This window comes from Citrus sinensis, chromosome 3, assembly GCF_022201045.2.
Source record: "Citrus sinensis cultivar Valencia sweet orange chromosome 3, DVS_A1.0, whole genome shotgun sequence".
Classification (NCBI taxonomy): domain Eukaryota; kingdom Viridiplantae; phylum Streptophyta; class Magnoliopsida; order Sapindales; family Rutaceae; genus Citrus; species Citrus sinensis.
The window spans coordinates 29,192,609-29,214,233 of NC_068558.1; the positions used below are offsets into that span (position 1 = coordinate 29,192,609).

The 21,625-nt window shown below is 35.9% G+C and overlaps 4 protein-coding genes and 1 pseudogene across 12 annotated transcripts; all 5 read right to left on the bottom strand.

Annotated features, from left to right (window-relative positions):
* Positions 1 to 1,749: 1,749 nt before the first annotated feature.
* On the bottom strand, positions 1,750 to 3,213 carry LOC127900700 (disease resistance protein Roq1-like; annotated as a pseudogene).
* A 340-nt stretch (positions 3,214 to 3,553) lies between these two features.
* Positions 3,554 to 4,049, bottom strand: LOC127900701 (TMV resistance protein N-like). The gene is made up of 2 exons (XM_052435898.1): positions 3,861 to 4,049; positions 3,554 to 3,775 (listed from the first exon to the last, which is right to left on the bottom strand). The coding sequence occupies exons 1-2, from the start codon at positions 4,047 to 4,049 to the stop codon at positions 3,554 to 3,556; spliced, it is 411 nt and encodes a 136-aa protein (XP_052291858.1).
* Positions 4,050 to 6,907: 2,858 nt separating this feature from the next.
* Positions 6,908 to 11,029, bottom strand: LOC112496881 (disease resistance-like protein CSA1). 9 transcript variants are annotated; one of them, XM_052436203.1, is made up of 4 exons: positions 10,226 to 11,026; positions 8,495 to 8,621; positions 7,509 to 8,350; positions 6,908 to 7,417 (listed from the first exon to the last, which is right to left on the bottom strand). In XM_052436203.1, exons 3-4 carry the CDS (start codon positions 8,198 to 8,200, stop codon positions 7,396 to 7,398), a joined length of 714 nt encoding a protein of 237 aa, XP_052292163.1. In that variant the 5' UTR covers positions 8,201 to 8,350; positions 8,495 to 8,621; positions 10,226 to 11,026; the 3' UTR covers positions 6,908 to 7,395. The 9 variants fall into 9 exon arrangements, with proteins under 9 accessions (XP_052292163.1, XP_052292160.1, XP_052292161.1 ...); XM_052436202.1 differs by having other exon boundaries at positions 6,909 to 7,425; positions 10,226 to 11,027; XM_052436200.1 differs by having other exon boundaries at positions 6,908 to 8,257; positions 8,522 to 8,621; positions 10,226 to 11,029.
* Positions 8,225 to 15,385, bottom strand: LOC102614669 (TMV resistance protein N-like). Its single transcript, XM_052435899.1, has 4 exons — positions 14,369 to 15,385; positions 13,606 to 14,277; positions 8,522 to 8,638; positions 8,225 to 8,350 (listed from the first exon to the last, which is right to left on the bottom strand). Exons 1-4 carry the CDS (start codon positions 15,383 to 15,385, stop codon positions 8,225 to 8,227), a joined length of 1,932 nt encoding a protein of 643 aa, XP_052291859.1.
* A 31-nt stretch (positions 15,386 to 15,416) lies between these two features.
* LOC102620064 (disease resistance protein Roq1-like) lies at positions 15,417 to 17,418 on the bottom strand. Its single transcript, XM_052435900.1, has 4 exons — positions 16,387 to 17,418; positions 15,993 to 16,280; positions 15,769 to 15,871; positions 15,417 to 15,697 (listed from the first exon to the last, which is right to left on the bottom strand). Exons 1-4 carry the CDS (start codon positions 17,416 to 17,418, stop codon positions 15,417 to 15,419), a joined length of 1,704 nt encoding a protein of 567 aa, XP_052291860.1.
* Positions 17,419 to 21,625: the final 4,207 nt, after the last annotated feature.

Sequence of the window (21,625 nt, forward strand, 5' to 3'; positions counted from 1 at the left end):
ATACACTTAATTATTGTGCAGTCAGACTTGCGTAGTTTTAATGCACCTAATAATGTTACCAACGAAGCACAACCATTCACACTAACATCCTTTACATTCGGTGGAAGTTGTCGCAGAGATTAAAGCATTTTACAATCTTCCAACTCTAGCTCTTTAAGATTGAGAAGACCACTAATGCTTGCTGGCAGTGTAACAAAATTGTTTTTACTCAGATACAACTCTTTTAGTGAGCATAAATTGCCAATATCATTTGGGATTGCTCCTTCCCCTAGACCACAATAACTGAGATCCAATTTGCTTAAAGAGCACAAACCTGACAGAGAAAACAACATCAAAGCTACAGGATACAAACTCTTTCCCATCAAATTGAAAGGAAAGTGCAAATGCCATGATGCAGATGATGGTGGTCCACTGCACCCAGAAAAAGATAGTTTTTTAAGATTCTTTATGGCAAAAATGGAGGATGGAGGTTCTCTTATAGTTGTTCCACTTATATCAAGTTCTTCTAAAATTTCTACTTGCCCAAGTGTCTCTGAGACATTTTCAAGTTTGAAACAGCCTGAAATATTCAAAGTTTTGAGGGATTTCAAGCCATTTATACTGCTGGGAAGTCTCATGAGATTTTTGCAGTCATTCAAATTTAACAATTCAAGTCTGGTCAAAAGTTATATTGATGATGGTACTTTTGTAATAGAAGTTCCATCTAGAAAGAGCTTCGTTACAGCTTCCATACTTCTCACTATCTCTGGAAACTTCGCCAGTTTCAAGCAACCAGAAAGCATTAGAATTCTAAGACATTTTAAGCTGCTTACAGTAATTAGAAGACTTTTAAGATTTCAGCAATATTTCAAATTCAACAAAACAAGGCTAGACAGACGTTCAATTGACACTGGCAATTTTGTAATAGCAGTTCCTCCCAATTGAAGCTCCCACAGATTCTCCATACTTCCCACAATCTCTGAAAATTCTCTGAATTTTGAAGTGCAAGAGAGATTTTAAGTTTTCAGTGATTTCAGACCATCTATACTGCTAGGAAGTCTCAAAAGATTTTTGCAGTCATTCAAGTTCAACAATTCAAGTCCAGTCAAAAGTTCAATAGATAATGGCAGTTTTGTAATGAAAGTTCCGTCTAGATAGAGCTCTGATAGATCTTCCATACTTGCCACAATCTCTAGAAACCTCTTTAATTTTGAGCAACCAGAGAGCTCTAGAGTTCTTAGACATTTTAAACTGCTAAGACTAATTAGCAGACTCGAGAGATTTTTGCAGCCTTTCAAAGTCAACTGAACAAGTCCAGATAGAAGTTCAATTGATAATGGCAGTTCTTCAATAGCTGTTCCATCCAACAAAAGCTCTGACTAACACTCCATACTTCCCGCAACGTATGGAAAATTCCTCAATTTCAAGCAACCAGAAAGAACAAGTGTTTTAAGCGATTTCATAAAAATCTTGCCTGGAAGAGTTGTAAGACTTGTACAACCTTTCAAATTCAACAAAATCAGCTTATTGTGAAGTAGCAAAGATGAGTGAATTTCACTCAACTTTGTACAACCTTCAAGATCCAACTCCTCCAAATTTGGGACCTCTGTGAAGTCTGGTGTTTTACTCTTAATCAGATTCTTTGAATGGTTGAGTTTCATGACTTTCAACATGTTTAAAGGCTGTTGAAAACAAAAGGGAGCTAAAATCATATTTCTTAATATATGTGTCTAGATAAGTGACGTAAATATATAAATATTGTTCTTACTTTTATTCCCTTCCATAATTCTTCAATACAGCTATAACACATATTAAATTCAAAAGCTTTAACTAATTGCAAATTTGATGGCAAAGATTTCAGAGGATATCGATGCCAATCAAGTAACCGCAACTTGCTAGAAAGGTATTCAAGGCCTTCAGGAAGTTGCACATTACTGATTTTGAGCAATCTTAGGTTGGACATCTGCAAAAATGCTTTAGCACTTGCACTTAAGTACACCTCATTTTCATGAAAGCGGGTATTAACTATTATTCCTTCTATTACTTCACTTCCCTGAAAATTATAAGCAAAGGATGAGTGAATAAAACAATAATATGAAGATGCTAAAAATTCGTTAGAGACATTACTGGGTATATTAACGATCACTTACTGCGTTTTCTATCAACACCTGACGCACTTCTTCTTTCTTCAATATTCTACTGCGTTTCCCTGGTTCTTCGGAGGATTGCCTTTGGACAATTTGATGTCCTAATTCTTGTAACAAATCATGCATCTGCAGTCTGTTGTCTTCATCAACAATTAATAGAGATTTTTCAATAAGAACTTCTATTCCAATGACTGGGGAAAACCCACATGCTTCTAGAATTTTTGTTACATATTCTCTACTCTTCCACTTAAAGAAACATGCAACATCGAGAAATATTTTCTTCTCTGAATCTTGTAGTCCATCAAAACTTATCTGAAGTATACTCATAATCTTATTTGGAGGATCTCTTTTTAGTCTTTCTAAGGTACTTCTCCATTGATCCGTAGATCTACCATTCAAAAAAGAACCCAAAACTTTGAGAGCTAATGGAAGACCACCAGCATACTGTGGAACACGTTCAGACAGTTTCGCACATTCTTCCAGAGGCTTGTGGGTTTTAAAAGCTTTCGTGTTTAAAAGTTGAAGAGCTTCATCGTAATTTAGTCCATTAGGTTCACACAATTCATCCACTCCATGTGTCTTTAACAGATGTTCATCTCGTGATGTTATGATGATCCTACTGCCTGAACCAAACCACTCACGCTTTCCAACTAAATACTCTAATTGCTTTATGTCAACCACATCATCGATAACAAGAAGAACCTTTTTGTGTTGCAGCCTACTTCCTAAAATATTGATGCCATCATCAACATTCCACATGTTATTATCTTCCAGCTTTAATATTTTGAAAAGGAGTTGCCTTTGAAAAGAGATTACACTACCTTCTTTTTCATATTTTTTCTCTAACATCGACAAGAAAACTACTCCCTTCAAATTCGTGAGAGATCAAGTCATAAACAGCTCTTACAAGAGTCGTCTTACCTAAACCTCCCATACCACAAATCCCTATCATACGAACATCATCATTAAGCCCTTCATCCATAAGCGACCTAAGTTCTTCCAAGCATGAATCTATTCTCACTAGCTTCTTAAGAGTCTCTGATTTTACAGGAATTTTACTTGATATTGCCTTGACCATATCCCAAATAAATTTAGACTATTCCTGCCGTTAAAGAACAAAGAAAGATCAGTATGGTCAAATTAGTGAGTCTGAATGTGGTATTAAATAAATTCAATAATAGAAAAAACCCAAAGTATGCAATATTCGTTGGATAAAATTGAAGTAATGTAACATTCTATTACATATAGCTAAACTTTAGGTGTGTTATCTGTATCCATCTGTACCAATTTGTTTGCAAATATTCGTATGTGGAGATATTATTTCAACTACTACACATCATATCATATATATTGAATAGAAGCGAGCTAATTGAAAACCATATGCTGATTAAAGCTGTTTAAAATGATATACATAATAATAAGAATGGCTACCGGTATTCCTTCAATTCCCAGCCAGAGATAATAGCCACCTCTTCCAAAGCATCTCTCCAACTTTTCACCTTTTCTATATTCGCCCTAAAAGCTTCTTCATGTTTAGAAAAAGCTTCTCGAAGACTTCCTGTTTGTTTCCTTACGACAGTGGGTTCAACATCATAGAAAATTGGAAAAACTATTTGTCGATGATCATTTTTATTCTTGCATTGAACAATCTTAACAAGTTCATCCAAGCACCAAGTGGAGGAAGCATAGTTTTTGAGAGAAAACAATAATTAAAATTCTAGAATCTTCAATTGCCTTAAGAAGTCTAGGTGAAATGGATTCTCCTCTCTCGAGTTCTTCGTCGTCCTTGAATACATAAATTCCTTTTCCATTCAAAACAGCATAGAGATGACTTGTGAAGCTTTTACGGGTGTCTGCTCCTCGAAAGTTTAAGAAGGCATCATATGTCCAATGAGACACATTTTGGATGCCTGAAGAAGCCATTACAATATTAATTTGTTCTGAAAATTTTGGGGGGGGGGGGGGGGGGGTGGAGTGACTGCCTCGGAACAATACTAAGCAAACAACAACATTCATCCAGAGTTGTGGATTATCTCAAAGTGTCAAGGTCACATACACTAGCTTAAGGCATGTTTGGTGCACTGCATTATATTGCATAATGCATTACTATGTTTACCTGTAGAATGTATGGTATTCTTTATTTAATTATTTTAAACTATTATTAGTATCAAAATTTATTATTTGACTAGTAAAATATAATTTTTTTTAATAAATAATGCTTAATTATATTGCTTAAGCTTTATTATGTGGCAATATTACATTAAGCTTTAAGATAGTTCCATATTCAGTGTTGTATGCGTGATCTTGTTTATCTAAATATTTTATATTATTATTATATTAAATTTATTTGTTGAATTTATTATTAAAAAATCATTAATAATGTTGTACTATTTCTATTTAAGTAAATTATAAATCTGTTAAATAATAAAATTTAATCGATTAAAATTATTTTTAAATAAAAAAGTAAAATAATAAAAATTATTTTTTATACCATAAAAGTAAAACAACATATAATTATCGATACAAAATTCATATTATTTAGATTTATTAACCTCTGATTTTTTATTTGATTTAAAAGTTTTATTTAAATTTAGGAAAAATGACACCTACACCTAGAGGTTTGGGAAAATGGTCACGTTGACCTCATATTTTAATAAAGAACAACAAGACCCCCTTTTGACCATAATACACTTTTGCTCTAATAACTCAAAAAAATTAACTTTAATGTTTTATAATAAATATGATATTAAATAAATGTAATGATATATACATTTTAAAATAATTTCAATATTAAAAAAAGTATTATAATACTTTACAATCTTATATTATATTTAACCAAATTTATAATAAATAGAAACATAATATTAAAATAAATAAGTAAAATTTAAATTACTTTTAGTATTATAAAAATTATTATAATATTATTAATACATGTAATATAATTTATTAATTTTAAAATCTATTTTACCCAAAGACTTATTTAAAATTTTTATATAAATACAAGTATGTTAGTAAAATAAATATAACAATTTAAATTTTAAAAATTAATTTACATATTACAAATATTCTAGTATTATTAGTCTATTACAAAAATTAAACTATTTAAATTATATTTTATGTATTAAAAAATTTTAAAGTCAAGTTTTTTTACCATTTATAAAGAGTATTATAGTTGAGAGTCTTGGTGTCTCTTATTAAAAACTTAGGGTTTAGACGACTATTTTCCCAAATCTTGGGGTGTAAGTGTCCTTTTCCCTTAAATTTATAACTGAAGTTATAAAAAATGTTAAATATTTTTTTAAAATAATAATATTCAACATTTAATTGGATTAAGAATTAAAAATATTAAGGTTACAATAACTTCATGTTGAAAGAATAATTGAGTTACATGTATATCACTAGAAATAATTTAAAATATTAAGGCTATAACTAATCATCGAAATTATATATGTAAGCAAAGATATTTTGAGAGAGAAACTGAAAATTTTCCATTTCCTTTCAACCACCTAATGAAAATGGACAAACATATAATAATTGTAGTATTTTTTTCAGACCTCGATGGTGAGATGGAATTTGATTAAAAATAATTGACAATTAATTGGCCTCAATATTTTTAAAGAAAAAAATTACTAAAATAAAAAGTTATTAAACTTGACAAATGACAATGGTTCTGAATTCAAATCAATGATCTTAAACGAACCAAAGAGATAATATATCAGCATCTCAATTACTATTTTAAGAAAAAGAAAAAATTTTACATCATAAATCCCAAAATGTAAGAGAAATTTTTTTGCATATGCTGATTGGAGATTGTGCTCACAGATCTCTACTTAATCTTGATCAGAGCCTTTAAGAGAAGGCAAAGAGTTTGTACAAAATTAGCATGCAAAGATTTCTTCCATTTCTTTTCTAAATCTTTTTAAACATCAAGATATGCAAATTAATTATGAGAATAAAATAGAAATATGCACAAGATAAAACTTACAGCTTTTGAGTGTATTGCAGGAAGCCACTTAATTGAACTTATTGCAAGCACTGAGTGATGATAAATTTTACTTGAATTTCCAATTAAGTTTGTTTCAAAGAAATCAATGAAAGGACTTTTATGTGTTCTAATTAATTTCCCAAACAACAAGTTTAGTCTAAATTGTGTGCCGAAAGTAATTCTTAGGAATAATTTTGGTCATTAGTGGAGAAAAGACATGGTCTCTTTGATGTTTGACAAAAGCTAGCTTCAATAATCCACACACCAAAAGCAAGGATTTCTTTATGTATTTTATTAAGGGCATCTTCAAATGTGATTGCATTTTTTCGGGAAAAATGAATAAAATATTCTTTTGGGATAATTCCTGTACAATCTTTCATTTTTTTTTTTAAATTGTAGTATTTTCTCATTAGAATAAGCAAAGATTGGAAAATAAAGGTTGAAAGCTTGACATTTTTCTTTGAAGTTGCTTAAAGCCTGGGAAAGGTTTACGGCTGTCCATTTCAATTAGAAATTATTGGTTTTAAGCATCTTTTGGTTACAAGCCTTACATGTTGTAAATTATTATTCAGATTTTTTATACAAGCATTGGTCAAGAGAGTCAATTCAGATAAAACCTAAATTTCCCGCCCAAACAAAAACTAACAAACACAAAGAATTTGAGTCATCCTTCAATAATAACATAAATAGCAACTTGTGAGGCTTGTAATTTGATAATATCAGTATTTGTCAATGCATTATTGATTCTACGACCAGGCTCTAAAATCAAGTAAATGCTACAGTTGCATGCGATTGATGAATATAGATCGGCAAATCCAAAAATTGTTGATAATATTACTTAGTAACGTTACAAATCCATCCGCAAGACAGCTCAAATAATCATATAGCCTGACATCTGAACTTTTTATTTGATTAATAAAGGATAAGAGCATATTCAAAAACCAATTTCTGCTTAAATTTATAGTAGTCATGCAAAATAGAGATAGCGAATGTCTATATCACTGTGCAGAGATAAACAAAGCATACAAGCAAAATAGAGATAGTGAATGTCTGTATCACATATCATGATAAAATAAAGATCATGATATGTGCGTATGAGATTATTATAGAACGAACCTGCTATCGTAAATGATGCAGTGACTAAGCCGGAAGAAAGGACCACCTACGATGTGAATTTGCTGTTATTTGATTCAACCCTTCGGCATGGTTCTTGAGATTTGAATCAGCCTATGGCAGGCAAGTTAGCAAGCTGATGTTGCTGTTGTAGATAGCTTCATGCACTTATCAACATTCTTCTTCCATGAATCTGAATCTCTGTCCAACAACATTGATAGGAATGCACATAAAAGTAATACGGTATTGATGTTATAAAGGAAATTATTAATTTTGTAAAGTACCTTAGCAATTCTGCTTTTGCTAACTTTGTTACTGTCTCCACTGCACTCTGTTCCACACAGTCGAAATCATTCTGCATTTTGGGCCGATTCCAACTAGACAATCTAACTTCCAAGCTTTCAACTTTCCCTAAGGTCTCTGTCACATTTTTAAGTTTGGAGCAACCAGAGGGATACATCATTCTAAGAGATCTCAAACCATTTATAGTACTTGGAAGACTCTTGAGATTCTTGCAATCTTTCAAATTCGACAAGATATTGCCAGAAAGAAGTTCAATAGATGCTGGCAATCCTCTTATAGCAGTTCCTTCCAAATGAATCTCCAAGAGCTGATCCCTGCTTGAAGTTATCTCTGGGAACTCCCTGAATTTCGAAAGGCCGGAAAGATTCAAAGTTGATAGATATTTTAGAGCACTTATGGTCCTTGGAAGACGCTCAAGATTTTTGCAGCCATTCAGAGTCAACTGAACAAGTCCAAATAGAAGTTCAATTGCTAATGACAGTTCTCTAATATCAGTTCCATCCGAAAGAACTTGCACAATGTCTGGAAATTCCTTCAATTTCAAGCAACCAGAAAGAAAAAGCGTCTTAAGAGAGTTCATAAAGGTCTTGCCTGGAAGAGTTGTAAGACTTGTACAACTTTTCAAATTCAACAAACTCAGCTTCTTTGAAGCAGCAAAAATGAGTGAATTCATGCAGCCTTGTAAATCCTTCAAAGATCAGCTCCTCCAAATGTGGTGCTCTTGTGAAGTCTGATTGATCATATTAGAAAAGGCTTTAGCACCGAAATGCATCTCTTTGTTGCTAAAGCGATCAAATACTATGACTTCAACTACATCAGTTTCCTAAACATTAGAACAAAAAAAAGAAAAAAAGAAGTGGGAAAAAAATGAAAGAAAGAAAATATTGATAAAACTATACAAAGAGTTAACTAGTTAAACAAGTGATGATCCCAAAGTTGCAAGTGTTCAATTTCAGTAAACATTTACACTGTTTTGTGATAATACAGGACGTACATCTGCTTCCTCCCACAATCTACTGCAGTTTCCAGGCTCCTGAGGGGATTGCCTCCTAACAGTTTGTCTACCCCATTTCTTGTAACAACTCATGCATCCACTGTCCACAGAAATCATCTACAGTCAATAGAGATTTTTCAATAAGACTAACAATTCCAATAATTGGTTCAAAATCCCAGTATTTGAGAATTTTTTTTCACATAATCTTTACACTTCCGTTCATAGAAACACGCAATTGCGAGAAATATTTTCTTCTCTATTTCTTTTGACCCATCAAAACTTATTTGAAGTGCATCAAGAATCTCACTTTCAGGATCTCTTTATAGTCATTGTAGTGCACTTTCCCATTCAGCTAGAGTTCTACCAAACAAAAATGAGCCCAAAACCTTGAGAGCTAATGGAAGACCACCAGCATACTTTACAACACTTTTCCGTGTTTAGTGAAGGAGGTTTCTCACTCATCTCTACCTTACGGGGAAAAAAATAAAATTAAACTAAACTAAAACTAAAATTAATCAAGAGTTGTAGACGCAAATATTTCTCAAAGACCAAAGTTTACCAGCACAAAAAGTTATGAAACTTGATAATGGTTTTGTTTTGGAAATAAATGATGTTTTTCTTCATATTAATTCTGAAAATTCAAAAAAAAATGAAAATAAAGAGAGCTGCATAGCATTAAACTTACAGCTTCGATTATGTTGCAAGCAGCAGAGGAATTTTCTTAATAATAATTCTGACGGCGAACATTCTAAGTGCTAACATCAAATATGTTTTAAATATCAACTACATGTCAACGATGGGGAATTCCAAAGCATCTTCTATGTAACAAAAAAGAAATAATAAGAATCAACCATTGTCAATTCTTATCAACAAAGTCTTCAAATTGACATTGCGGTCTCTGTTATTTGAAGGGAAAAAAAAAATTCAATAGTTGTCAATTTCTATCAACCAAAATTAAATACAGGGGTGGAGAATAGAAAAATAAAAATCAAATGTTGAATCCTCTTGATTGTATCATGGATAAATCTGATTTAGATCTGAGTCCATATTTTAACATATTCATCGACCCATTTTCAGACATGCCATGAATTGTAAATTAAGCCAAAGATTAACAAAAAACAACAAAGACGCAGAAAATACATTCTGTGTTCAGCCACAAATGGACTATTTTACAGCCAAGCAAGAAAACAAATGAAGAAAATTAATTGGTTTCCACTGGTTCAAGAATTAACACCATTATTGATTGCTTCTCTAGTGGAAGAAATAATTTTGAATAAAGCACAGCATCATTACAACAAATGTGATGATAATTTTCAATCATCAGATGATGATAATTTCTTCATACATGCGTTCTACAGCCTGACTCTGTTTTATATCTAAAACTCAAGAAATTCTACAATTCCTTTGTTCTACCACATCGTTCATTCAACAATAAATAATCAAATTCTGTCATGTATATTTTTATTTAGAAAATTGCAAAACAGTCAAGTCGCTAGAAAAAAGTAATTGATTAAATAAACACTGGGTTTGCACTGTGTTTGTGGAAAAAATTTGTTAAAGACATGTATACATAAACTACCAAGGCACTGAAAATATGAAATCAAAACAATATATTGAATCAAAACAATACATATCTATAGCTAAGGAATCGCAAAATCTGCTCACTAGCTATGACTCGTACAGGACAAACCTTCACAAACTGACCTTGTTGACTGATTGCTTTTGCCTGGGAAACCATAGAGTTGATGCAACACATCAGGTGGGATGCACGTTCCTTCGTGGGCATATCATCGAACACGTCATAGGCGCGAGAATTATACCATAAATCCTCAACAGTTCCCCTGTTGAGCTTGGCCAGCAAATTCCATATAATTATTCCTTTGTCTATTTATCGTTTGTTCTGAGCCCAAATCAAGCTGCGACCGAACATATTCATATAGATATTTGTCTTCTTACTAAAATCGTCAATACAAGCTTGCCAATTTAGGCACCGTTCAACATTTGTCCACTAAGCATTGTAGCCTCAAAATTCCGAGGTTCAGGTTTTGAAACCCGTAAAAATTCACAGAGGAAATGACAAGGAAGAGTGTGAGCTCAATAAGCACTCTCTTAACTCTTCGCTCTACCTGACGAACGGACACATTAAAGATTGCCAATAAATCAGACCCTGTGTTTATTTGTAATTGTAGCTGCCGCTAAAAGTGCTAACCGCGGTTAACCACGCCACCAACCCTTAACTGATTTATAACAGATTTTTGAATAAATAGAATGTGAATGAATTGTCATGTGCAAAATAACATTTCAATTTGAGATGCAAGCTTACTGATAAATTCAGATAATAGTAACTAGTAAGTAGCTTAAAATAATAGTAAAAAATATAAATATAAATGATAGATCAAATATATGATATAATCCTAATTTAATAAATCATAAATGCCTCAGTATAGTTTATGGTATATACTAATGCCATGTTTGGTTTAAAGAAAGAGAAGGAGAGGATAAGAGTGGAATGGAGGGGAAGGGAGAAGAAAGGAGTGGAGGAGAATAGTGAAATTAAATTTCATTATTGGGTTTGACATAAAATTTGATAGGAAAAAGAATTACAATTTTTTATTTGGATAATTTTATCCTTGACCTTAAATACTAAATTACCTATATTAATAATGAAATATAATTTAGGAAAATTATCATTTTACTACTAAAGTTATTTTGACATATCATGTCACTATCATGGTTTGCCAAAAAGTGTATTTTACTATCAAACATTTGCGTCGTTATCAATTCACTACTATTCCATTGAGAAAAAGTTAATGTTTAATGGAAATTGAGTTAAAAGTCGATTTTACCCCCAAGAGTTTGGTAGTAAAATGATAATTCCACTAAAAACTTGGTAGTAAAATGATAATTCCCCTAAAATTTTGGTAGTAAAATGATAATTTATCTATCAAATTAACAGACAATTTTACTTTTACAACTAAAAATGTCTTTGATGCCCTTATGCCATCAGCAAATTTTTAACGTTCTTAACGGAATGGTAGTGAATTGATAATGACGCAAATGTTTGGTAGTAAAATGCACTTTTCGGCAAATCATAATATTGACATGATATGTTAGAATAACTTTGGTAGTAAAATAATAATATCCCAATAATTTAATATCAATACCAAACTTTTTTAATGTCAAAAAGTCCTAAAACAATTCAAGATTTATATTTAATATAAAATATCGAATAATTTAGTATACTAAACTATTTAATATAATTTAATATGAAATATAATTTAATATAATTAAAAGGTGGTCAACGGTGGCCAGTGACTTTCCGACGAAGTTCTGGCGGCTTCTGGTAATGGTTTGAGGGTCTGGCGACGGTCTAACGGAGTTCCGATGGAGCTCCAATGAAGGTCCCGTGGAGTTCCGGCGACAGTCCAGTAGAAGTCCGGCGAAATTCCAGTATAGTTCAGGCGACGGTTAATTTATATTTCTATATTTTTCATATTAAATAATTAATAAATAAGTTTATTTATTTTATTAAGTTTCTTAAATCATTCATTAAATTTAATTAATATGAAATTATTTATAATATTAAAGTGATAAAATAAAATTATAAATAATAATTATTAGTGGCATTAAACAAGTTAAAATGTTGAAGGATAATTTTGAAAGCTTTAATTTTCAACATAAAAGGAATTTGAATTCTTGACTCCTTGGTGTGGAATTCAAATTCTATATTGTCATGGATATTAAATTCTTATTTATTTTATGTAACTAGACAATGGAAGTAAAAATAGAATTTGAATTAATTTTTTTTCCTCCATTTTATTCTCCCAACCAAACATCACTTAAGGATAGCTATTTGAACAGATAAAAATCCTCTAAACATTGTTTGGTCAATAAACACATTTAAAAGCTTTTAAAGCCACAATCTTCCTCCACACATCATCAAAACACCATGATAAATTATAATATTAATTATTCATGCCAATTTCCTCAGTAAATTAATTTACTTTGTATGATTTGAGAAATACATCTTTAACGATCATGTAAACTGGGTTTTTTCCCCCTCTAAATTTAATTTAAATAGTCCAGTAAAGGGATGATCTCATCGAGCATGAATGAAATTTTGAATCATGATGGAAGTAAACAAAGGATACAGGCATAATAAAATTATGGATTATGGATGTCGAGTGTGCTTGTGGAAAGAGTGACGCTAGGAGCACCCCTTTATCATTTTTAAAAAAAACCACACTTCGAATAAAATTATATTTTTTTTCTTTGCAAATTACTGGTGTTCGTAATCAACCCATTTTTTTTCTTCTCTTTATCATTCATGACTTCCCATCTATCCAAAATAAATATGCTTAAATTTAAAATATTATATTATTCTTTTCGTAATTCTTATTGATTGAATTTTGTTTACTTAAGATTACTTTCAAATTATAATTTAAAATCTGTGTAATTTAAGTCAAAGTTGTAATTTAAAGTATTTATAATTTATGTCAATATTTTACATTTAAAAATTCATCATTGATAATTCATGTATGGGATGGAATACAAATTAACAAGAATGTTAAAGAAAAGAAAAATTAGAAGAATGTATTAAAAAAAAACGATGTTTTTGGGATTAAAAATAAGAATAACTTTATGGGAATATTACAAGGGTGGCAATAATCTAACTCCGCAAAAAGAAAATCAAGAAAATAATAAAAGATATTTTCAAAATTAACTCACGCATTCATTGAATTCAAAATTAACTTTGAAACTCGAATTCAGGACCTGAGTCTTAGAAAAGCTTAGCAATGAAGTTAGACCTCAAGTTCGATAAGAAAATAATATTAAAAAATTTCAACTCATGAGAGATCACAAATTTCAATGCTTCAATTTGGTCGAGCAACGCATTCTGATTCTGACCAACTTTTTGATCCAAGTCGAGCATTTCTAGTAATTTAACATGAAAATAAATTGCCAGAGTAGATACAATAAATAAACAAATAAGAAGTAAATGAAATACCATGTGCAAATTCAAAGAACATAAATTGAAATTGAGAAGCGTACTAACACATGAATTTAGAGAAAATAATATTCACCAGGCTTTGCCCTTCATTCGAGTTGTCTAAATCTCTTAGGTTGTGGTTCCTCATCATAATCATCACAACAGCCACTTCCACTGGCTTGAGCCACTTCCACTGGCTTGAGCCACTTCCACTGGCTTGAGCCACTTCCATATTTGATCCAACAAAATCGTGGTGAACTTCATTTAGATTACAAGAAGTAAAGCGAGTCGATTGCTTTGTTGTTTCGTCAAACTCCTCAACTTCGTGCATATAAATTGGATGGAAGCCACACCTTTTCACCTTCCATGTAGGATCTGAGATGGATCTAAATGACAACCTGATAAGATTAGATTCAAATTGCCAATTATGACCATGACGAGGCAAAAAGAGTAGCCAAAGATGGTCTGACACAACATGACCGAATTTCCCTCTAAAATAAATGTAATGACCTTCACCAGAACCATCCATAGAGCATTCCAACTCATGTGCGGGATATGAATGGAATAAATAGGTACCAGTTGAATGTTTAGGCACCTGGAAAACACAGCAAATAGCAAATCCCACAACCTTATTCACATTGTACAAATATGAAGGCCTTGTGACCGTTATTGAAGAGCCCTCATTCTGATACATGAACCACTTTGGAATTTGACTTCCTGGAAAGACAATGCTCAATTTATGGCCTGGATCTGACACTGCCTGCAACTGAAAAATAAAAAATGAACAAGTCCATACCATTGCTTAATTGTCAGGCATAATCTTGGCATAGTTGGAAGATACGGAGTAAGCGACTGACCTCAAGGTACTCTCGTAGCATTGAAATTGCCAAACCGTTCTTTCTGAGCAATTTCAAGCTGTCTATACAATTGATTATTGTGTATTTTGACCTGCATAGTTTTAATGCACCAAATAATGTCACCAATGAAGAACAACCATTCGCTCTAACAAACTGTAAGTTGGGTGGAATTTGTGGCAGAGATTGAAGCCTTTTACAATCTTCCAACTCTAGTTCTTCAAGATTCAAAAGACCACTAATGCTTGCCGGCAGTGTAACAAAATTGTTTCGATTCAGATACAACTCTTTTAATGAGTGTAAGTTGTCAATATCACTCGGGATTGCTGCTTCCCCTAGACCACAGTCACTGAGATCTAATTTTGTTAAAGAGCACACACCTGTCAGAGAAGGCAACATCAAAGCTACAGGACATGAACTCTTTCCCAACAAATTGAAGGGAAGGTGCAAATGCCATGATGCAGATGCTGGTGGTTCATTGCACCCAGAAAAATAGAGTGATCTAAGATTCTTCATAAGAAAAATGGAGGATGTAGGTCGTCTTATAGCTGTTCCGCTTACATCAAGTTCTTCCAAACTTTCTACTTTCCCAAGCGTGTCTGGCACATTTTCAAGTTTGCAGCAGCCTGAGAGATTCAAAGTTTTGAGAGATTTTAAACCATTTATACTGCTGGGAAGTCTCACGAGATTTTTGCATTCATTCAAATACAACAATTCAAGTCCGGGCAGAAGTTCAATAGATGATGGCACTTCTGCAATGGAAGTCCCATCCAGATAGAGCTTGGACAGATCTTCCATACTTGCCACAATCTGTGGAAACTTTTTCAGTTTCGAGCAACCAGAGAGCTCCAGAGTTCTTAGACATTTTAAACTGCTTATAGTAACTGGCAGACTCGATAGATTTTTGCAGCCTTTCAAAGTCAACAATTCAAGTCCGGTCAAAAGTTCAATAGATGATGGCACTTCTGTAATGGAAGTTCCATCCAGATAGAGGTCGGACAGATCTTTCATACTTGCCATAATCTGTGGAAACTTCTTCAGTTTTGAGCAACTAGAGAGCTCTAGAGTTCTTAGACATTTTAAACTGCTTATAGTAATTGGCAGACTCGAGATTTTTGCAGCCTTTCAAAGTCAACTGAACAAGTCCAGATAGATGTTCAATTGATAGTGGCATTTCTTTGATATCAGTTTCATCCAAAAGAAGTTCCCGTAGACACCCCATACTTCCCGTAACGTGTGGAAAATTCCTCAATTTCAAGCAACCAGAAAGAACAAGTGTTTTAAGCGATTTCATAAAAATCTTACCCGGAAGAGTTGTAAGACTTTTACATCCTTTCAAATTCAACAAGATCAGCTTATTGTGAAGTAGCAAAGATGAGTGAATTTCACGCAACCTTTACAACCTTCAAGATCCAACACCTCTAAATTTGGGACCTCTGTGAAGTCTGGAGTCTTAATTAGATTCTCTGAATGGCTGAGTTCCATGACTTTCAACATGTTTAAAGGCTGTTGAAAACGAAAGAGAGTTGAGATGATATTTCTTAATTCATATACAGCTATAATAATAAAATTGTTATCAACAATTATTTACTAAAAAAATAATTAGTGACAAAAACGTTGGTCTTACTTTGATTCCTTTCCATAATTCTTCAATGCGGCTGTAACACATTTTAAATTCAACAGTTTTATCCAATTGCAAATTTGACGGCAATGATTTCAAAGGATATCGATGCCAATCAAGTAACCGCAACTTGTTAGAGAGGTATTCAAGACCTTCAGGAAGTTGCACATTACCGATTTTGAGCAATCTTAGGTTGGTCATCAGTGAAAATGCTTTAGCACTTGCACTTAAGTACACCTCATTTTCAGGAAAGAAACGATAATCAATTATCATTCCTTCAACTACTTCACTTCCCTGATAGTATAAGCAAAGGATAAGCAAATGAAACAATAATTTGAAAATTCGTCATGGTAAAGGAAATTAACTGGCACAACATGTTCTCTATTTTATAATTCCTTACCGTATTGTTTGTCAACACATGGCGCACTTCTTCTTCCCTCCATATTCTGCTACGTTTCCAAGGTTCTTCAGGGGATTGTCTTGTAACAATCAGTTGTCCCAATTCCTGTAACAAATCATGCATATGCAGTATGATGCGACCATCAACAGTTAATAGAGACTTTTCAATAAGAACTTCTATCTCAATGACTGGCGAAAAACTACATCCCTCTAGAAGTTTTGCCACGTAATCTCTATCCCTCCATTTAAAGAAACATGCAACATCGAGAAATATTTTCTTCTCCGAATCTTGTAATCCTTCAAAACTTATTTGAAGTATACTCATAATCTTATTTGAAGGATCTTTTTTTAGTCTTTGTAGGGCACTTCTCCATAGATCCGCAGCTCTACCAATTAGAAAGGATCCCAAAACTTTTAGAGCTAATGGAAGACCACCAGCATACTCCAGAACACGTTTAGACAGCTCCACATATTCTCCCGTAGGCTGATGGCTTTTAAAAGCTTTCATACTAAAGAGTTGAAGAGCTTCATCGTTATTTAGTACATCAAGGTCAAGAATATGCTCTTCATCCACTTCATGTGCCACCAACAACTGTCTATCTCTCGTTGTTATTAGAATCCTGCTGCCTGGACCGAACCAATCACGCCTCCCAACTAACCTTTGTAATTGTTCAACATCAGCCACATCATCGATTATGAGAAGAACTTTTTTCCGTTGCAGCCTACTTCCAATTATGTTAATACCATCGTAGACATTTTGTATGCTATAATCTGAAAGCTTCAGTAAATCAGAAAGGAGCTGCTTTTGTAAAGAGATTTCACTGCCTTCTTTTTCAAATTTATCTCTAACATCGGCAAGAAAACTGTTAAGAAGATAAGAGCACCAGCTCGGCCATGCTATCATTTCCACCCTGGCATGGATCACCTCAGCCAAATGGTACGAGCAGAATACGGGGGCGAACAAGGGAAACCAGAGATGAATATCAGCTAGAGGAATATACCGACCAGAGGCAAACACAGAGCAGGTACCCATTCCCCAAAAAGCGGGGACACAATCTCACGAAATCACGACGGTTGCGCTATGCCCGGAACCGTCAAAGGAAACACAATGTCCCACGTTTGCCCACAATGTAGCAGTTGGAGCCCCATGAGAAGCTCCCACTACCCGAGATAAAGGGGGGATGAAGGGTAAACAGAAAGGGGGGACAACGGCTATAAAAGGAAAAGAAACCCATGAAGGAAAGGGACAGAAAAAAGGAGAGAAGGGAAAACTCTGCCAAATTAGAACCAGACCATTCTCAGTACAAACAGTGAGCTAGTTATGAGCACCCTTTCGAATCTTAATTGCATCATTTTCCCGTAAACACCTTGTGCTAACTTAGGCATCGGAGGGTTTACGCCGGCAAAACCATCGGCGTCTCTGATCCATTTTTGTGAACGCAGATTTAGTGAGAGAAGGAAGGACAATTCCAACTTCAGTGACTAGAGCGATCGTGGAAGCAAGAAGAAATTAACATCCACACTATTTGCTACATAAACATTGGTGAAAGGATCTGGTCGGACAAAGGGCGAGCAGATTTCAGCATCACCATTTTGGCGCCGTTTGTGGGGATCTGAATAAAAAGCTACCACCAAATTAGTAATTACCGAAAAAGCAGTGAACAATTAGATATGGATGTGTCAAGGAAGGATGCTTTGAGGAAGGACAATGAAACTGTGGAGACAATCACTCCCCGGGAAATTGCAAATGAAGCCCGAGAGAGGATGATGCAAGATCGACTGGAGCGGATGGAGAAACAAATGGAGACTCTCGCGGCCATACTGTATGAGCTGAGGGATGAGCGAAGAAGGGATTGTGAAACCCCCGTGGGGAGAGATGAAGTTGGAGCAGAACCCAGTCTCCGGAGGCGTAGAGTCGAGGAAATCCCTCCGCCGGCAGACCAACCTAATGGGGTGCATCCCCACAGAAGTACCGGTTGAGTTCCAGGAGAACGCGTGGATGAAGGGAGGGATCAACCTCGCCCCGGACGGGTACTGAAAATTAATGGCCGAGGGGCTAGTGTTGATGAAGGAGAGCTTAGACAGCGGTTGCAGAATGCCGAGCAAGAGCGAGATCAGATAGCTGCGCGTGATCCTGACCGTGCTGTAGAATTGGAGGGAGAGGTGCGTAGATTGGCGCAGGTGATGGAGGAGATACAGTGCAAGAGAAAGCCCCCGAGCTGGAGGATAATGCTAGATGAATAATCTCCGTTATCAACCGAGATCATGGGTACAATAATCCCAAGAGATTTCTGCTTCACTGACCTTAAATACTCCGGGCGAAGTGACCCGCTGGTGCATATTGAACGTTTCAACGACATGATGGGTGTGCAGGGGCTGACACCAGCTCAGAGGTGCAGGGTGTTCCCGTTGACACTCGAGGGACGAGCTCGAGAATGGTACCGCAAGTTGCCCCGAGGAGGTATAAAATGGTACGAGCAGATGTGCCAAGAGTTGGCCGAACAGTTCCGAGGAGCAGTAGCCCCAGAGGACGACATGATGGAACTGATGGGGATGAAACAAGAGGAGCATAAATCCCTTCAAGATTTTGTAAAACGATATCACCGGGCCGTGCTGGATTTGGGAGCTTTTAATCACCCGCAGGCGTTGAGGGGATTAAAAGAAGGTGTAAGAATCGGTCGATTGTGGTATAACTTAAGAAGCCCCCTAGTGCAGAATTACTCGACGGGGTATGAACAGGCGAGGCGAGATATAGAAATCGAAGAGGAGAAATCAGCAAGGATAAAAAGTGAACAGCTGGAAGAGCTGAGACGAAAGGAACGGAGAGCCCCGAACGGGAGCGGATCGGGAAAGCGAGCTGGGGAATCCTTAGTAATGGGCGGAATATCAGGTCGGTCCTGCCCTTACCCCATAGCTCAGAGACCACAACAGTTCCAACACAGCCTGGCTCAACCTTCGCGCCCCCCATTCCTGGAGCGGCAACGAGAATTCAGGCAGATGACTGCCCACCCTTATCACAACACTCCCAGAGCGTTACATGCAACTAATTCCAGGGCTGGACGACCAGGTCAGCTACCGAAGATATCAGCCTGAGGTGATATCCATGATAGCCGAGCAGTTCAACTGGTTGACCAGAGCTTGGCGTTTAGACAATACACCCCACTAAAAATCTCCATGGAGGAATTGTATGAGAGGATCGAAGAACGAGGTCTGCTATACCCTCCGGCCCTTATAACAAAATCTGCTCACCGACGTGATAAGAGCAGGTTCTGCAAATTCCATAACACTCATGGTCACACTATCAGCCAATGTCGTGACCTAAAGATTCAAGTGGAGGATTTGGTAAAGAACCAGTACTTGGATGAGTATGTAGATGAAATGTCCCCTGTCATTGAATCACAGTACACGCGGGATGAAAGAGTTGAGAGGGGTCTGGAACGGGAATAGCCGACCATCCGTGTGATAGCAGGAGGGCCAACATTGGTCGGGAATTCGAACAGGGCACGGAAGAACTATGGGAGATACGCCATGACTAGCAAAGAGGTGCTCCTCAATTTGCCAGCATCCAAGAGGGTAAAAGTGCGGCAAGTTCCTATAATGCAGACGGAAGACGACGAAGAGGGTATTTTATATCCCCATGAGGATGCACTGGTGATTAAAGCATTGGTAGCTAGTACAGAATTGCAGCGAATACTGGTGGACACGGGCAGCTTAGTTGACATTTTGTTTAAGTCGGCCTTAGATGATATGGGGATTTCAAACTTGAAGCTGGAGCGGACGAATACATCCTTGAAGGGATTCGGAGGGGGACGGTTAACCCCCATGGGGATCATCGAACTCCCGATTACTGTGGGGTCAAAACCGTTTGAAAGAACGATGATGCTGGACTTTGTCGTGGTAGAAGAAAGAAGCCCTTACCAGATGATACTGGGGAGACCGTTCATGAGGATAAGCCAATGTGTAATGTCCACGCATTGTCTGGCGTTGAAGTACAGAATAAATGGAGTTGTTGGCGTAGTAAAAGGCGACCGGAGAATGGCAAGGAGCTGCTACGTTACAGCGGCCAAGGAAACGCTGCAGGTTACCTCTCTAGATAACCGAGAGGATTCAAAAAAGGGTCGCCAGGAACCTGTTGAGAAGCTAGAGGGAGTTGTTGTAAGTAGGAATAACCCGAGCAGAGTGGTTAAGGTCGGGTCAAAATTGGGCGAAGTAATAAAAGGCGAGCTGGTGAAATGCCTACAATCCCATGTAAATATATTTGCCTGGTCTCATGAGGACATGCTAGGTATTGATCGCGGGATAGCTTGCCACAAGCTGGCAATCAAGAAAGGGGCAAGGCCGATGAGGCAGAAAAGGAGGTGCTTTAACCATGAAAGGTACGAAGCCATAAATGCCAAGGTAGAGAAGCTGTTGAAAGTGGGATTTATAAGGGAGGCTAAATACCCAGAGTGGATTTCCAACGTAGTGTTGGTGAAGAAGGCCAACGGGAAATGGCGGATGTGTGTGGATTTCACAGACCTTAATAAGGCATGCCCGAAGGACAGTTTTCCCTTACCAAAAATAGACCAATTGGTGGATTCAACGGCGGGGCATAGTCTACTCAGCTTCATGGATGCATTCTCAGGATACAACCAAATACCCATGAACGAGCAGGACGAGGAGAGTACCACCTTTATAACTAACATGGATTTGTTTTGTTATAGGGTGATGCCTTTTGGCCTGAAAAATGCAGGAGCTACCTACCAAAGGTTAGTGAACAAGGTCTTCAAACCATTGATCGGTCACACTATGGAGGTATATGTGGACGATATGATCACAAAGTCAAGAGAACCGAAGGATCATGTGAAACACTTGGAAGAGACCTTCGAATTACTGAGGAGGTATAAAATGAAGCTGAACCCAGAGAAATGTGCATTTGGGGTCAGCTTGGGCAAATTTTTGGGATACCTGGTGAGCCTCCGAGGGATCGAGGCCAACCTAGAAAAAATACGGGCGGTGATAGAAATGAGGTCCCTACAAACAGTTAAAGAGGTGCAGAGCCTTATAGGGAAATTGGCAGCACTGAACCGATTCATTTCGCGAGCCACTGATAAGTGCCACCCTTTCTTCCAAACCATAAAGAAAGGGGAGAAGATGGAATGGACATCAGAATGCGAGGAAGTATTTGGACAGCTGAAGGAATACCTAGCCCGCACCCCGTTACTATCAACTCCGAGAGATGGTGACCAGCTGCTTTTGTA